Genomic DNA, 3484 nt, shown 5'->3' on the forward strand with positions numbered 1-3484 from the left:
ACACTGCAGTGCCACTCCTAGATGGGCCAGGTGTTTGTGTCGGCCACTTGGGTCGCTTAGCTTAGTCACACAGCTACCTCATTGCGCCTCTTTTTTTTTTTTTTTTGCATCATGTGCTGTTTGGGGACTATTTTTTTGAAGTGCCATCCTGTCTGACACTGCAGTGCCACTCCTAGATGGGCCAGGTGTTTGTGTCGGCCACTTGGGTCGCTTAGCTTAGTCACACAGCTACCTCATTGCGCCTCTTTTTTTTTTTTGCATCATGTGCTGTTTGGGGACTATTTTTTTGAAGTGCCATCCTGTCTGACACTGCAGTGCCACTCCTAGATGGGCCAGGTGTTTTTTTCGGCCACTTGGGTTGCTTAGCTTAGTCACACAGCTACCTCATTGCGTCTCTTTTTTTCTTTGCATCATGTGCTGTTTGGGGACTATTTTTTTGAAGTGCCATCCTGTCTGACACTGCAGTGCCACTCCTAGATGGGCCAGGTGTTTGTGTCGGCCACTTGGGTCGCTTAGCTTAGTCATCCAGCGACCTCGGTGCAAATTTTAGGACTAAAAATAATATTGTGAGGTGTGAGGTGTTCAGAATAGACTGAAAATGAGTGGAAATTATGGCTATTGAGGTTAATAATACTATGGGATCAAAATGACCCCCACATTCTATGATTTAAGCTGTTTTTGAGGGGTTTTTGTAAAAAAACACCCGAATCCGACAAAAAAATTTCAGGGAGGTTTTGCCAAAACGCGTCCGAATCCAAAACACGGACGCGGAACCGAATCCAAAACCAAAACACAAAACCCGAAAAATGTACGGTGCACATCACTAGTACCAAGTGGAATACGTTATTATAACCACGAATGTAGAAATGGATCTTTCCCTGAACAAAGATGGGCACCGTATGTGTAATTATGGAGTTTTGCTCAAACTAAAGATGGCCACTGGACCATATATACATTTATACATATATACGTTTATATACATAAATCAAACATATGAACAACAGCACTAAAAAAGCTGGATGTACTTATAACAACTACACCTAATGAAATGGTTAATTAGTTATGGTTCTCCTGCCTATTTACAAGAGAAAGATGGCAGTTGTGTCTATGTTCACTTTGTGATCAGGACCAGGAAGTGACAGGACAAGAGGGCAGAAGAGAACATCTGCCATTACAGCACTTTAATCTTTTATCCATTCTCCGTTTGTTTGAGGTTATTTTGTTTTATCTATGCACCATTGTACCGTCACGGGCTTGCTTCGCTCACCACGCTTTGGACTTAGTCCTCTCCACGAAGTGTAACTAGATACTACTGAACGACTGCCGCAGCTGGTTCCAAAACCGGAAGTAGGAAGTGAAACGTAACTTCTGTAGGGAACACAGCAGTGGAACGCAAGCAAAAGTGCCAAATGAAGCATAAACATCACTTCTGGTCGTGGTAAGCAATTAAGGGAAGATTTAAGATCCATTTTAGGGGTATTTAAACCCCCGACCATGAATAGCACCCCATCCATTTTTGAGAAAGGTCGCCAAGACCGAAACGCATCTGTATTTGTTTGCTATCAAAGGAGTGGATTTTGCGAGAATCGCTTTAGGCTCATCTGTGCGATCTGAGGTGGTGCCGTGCTCTCCAGCCCGGAACCTTCTTGCTTTGTCAAAAAGCTAATCCCACCGCAGCCTTTACAATTGGTGAGAGACCCCTTAAGGACTGAATGCTAGTTCCTGAATACTTGTAGCTGTATTGTATCACCCTAATTGTATAAGTATTTAAAGCATTGCAAAGAATTTCTTTGCACTTCTATGCACCTACAGTATATCAACATTCTGGTGTTGACATGTTAAATGTTGACATTCTGAACGTTTTAACAGATTAATCATGTTGACATACCTCTATGTCGGTCTGTTTTTGCCCAGTTTGTTCTATTACTGTTGTTCTAATTGTAAAGCGCAACGGAATTTGCTGCGCTATATAAGAAACTGTTAATAATAATAATAATTATTATTATTATTATTGGTTGTTGACCTATTACCCATGTCAACATTCTGACTGCTGACCCTGAGAACATGTTGACATTTTGGTGTTGAGAATGTCAACTTCTAGATGTTGACTAGTCACACCACACCCAATAAAATAAGTATCTAAAGACCTGTATAGAGTATGGGAGCAACTACAAATCTTTATATATACCTGTAACCTTAGATGGTACCTGAGTCTTTTTTTCAAAGAAAAAAATTATACATACTGTATATAAGGGCTGGCCAAACCGGTCCTCGAGATCTACCAACAGTTCACATTTTCCAGACCACCTAGCTGGTGCACAGGTGTAGTCATTACTAATTAAGATGTGCTGCATTCATTCCTAACTGACAATTCTACAAATATCCGGGAGGCCTGGAAAACATGCACTGTTGGTAGATCTCGAGGACCGGTTTGGCCAGCCCTGCTGTATATGAATAAAATTAAATGTATCCTTGTTCATGAAATTGTTATTTTGGATGATAAAAAAATAATCAACTCAGTTATCAAGATGAAAAGCACACATATCATGTAGAACAGCGATCTATAAATCAGTAATACTATGCAAATGAAATGGAAGCTCAGACTATCTATACCATTGTTTAAAAGAGCTTAATTAAAACAGTGCATATGTAAATATAGAGACAATTTCCTGTATAAATAGATAACAACCTCCAGGAAATGATCACTGAGCAGAAGCTGAACAACCAGATTGTGAGCTGAGTTATCCTTTAACGTCTCAGCCAAAACATGCAGAATCTCCTGTGGTTACTCAGTGTTGTGTCCTCACTACAAGGTGAGTCTTATGTGGTGATCATGTCACAGAGCTCGCAGAAATAATAATCTCATTGGGAATGTTAATAGAGAACTACAGTAATACATCTATTCTATACTTACAGGTGTCACTGCACAAATCTCCTTAGTGGAGTCTGGTCCTGGGACTGTGAAACCAACAGAGACTCTGGAACTCGCCTGTAAAGTGACCGGTGCCTCCCTCACTGACAGCACTAACATGTATGGTGTGGGCTGGATCCGCCAACTTGAAGGGAAAGGGCTGGAATGGATGGGAACAATATACTATGATGCAAGCATAAATTCTAACCCATCTGTTCAGGGCCGACTAACTCTGTCCAGAGACACAAATAAAGGAGAAGTTCATGTTAAACTCACTGGAGTGAAACCTGAAGAGTCTGGAAAATATTATTGTGCAAGAACTGTGTATCACAGTGTAACACAGTAACTGAGGACATGTGCACTAACTGATTTATAGAGGGGGAGGGGAGGGGGTTGTACTGTATGTAGGAATATCCAGCAGAATATAATGGTGTTTTCAGAATATAATTTGAGGTGTTATACTAGTTATATTGCTTTGTATAGGAGCCTTGTCTCGGGAGTTACCCATGTGACCAGCAGCGCTATACAGACTGGTGGCAGCAGCACCTTCACCCACCACTCACACCAATGTCA

The 3484-nt window shown here is 41.2% G+C and overlaps 1 gene segment (V, D, J or C); it reads left to right on the forward strand.

Moving 5' to 3' along the window:
- The first annotated feature begins 2716 nt into the window (after positions 1-2716).
- LOC134977967 (immunoglobulin heavy variable 4-59-like) lies at positions 2717-3257 on the forward strand. The segment is given in 2 exon segments: positions 2717-2813; positions 2917-3257. Coding segments are annotated over 2 exon segments (387 nt in total).
- The last annotated feature ends 227 nt before the right edge of the window (positions 3258-3484 follow it).

This window comes from Pseudophryne corroboree, chromosome 1 (genome assembly GCF_028390025.1).
Source record: "Pseudophryne corroboree isolate aPseCor3 chromosome 1, aPseCor3.hap2, whole genome shotgun sequence".
Lineage (NCBI taxonomy): Eukaryota > Metazoa > Chordata > Amphibia > Anura > Myobatrachidae > Pseudophryne > Pseudophryne corroboree.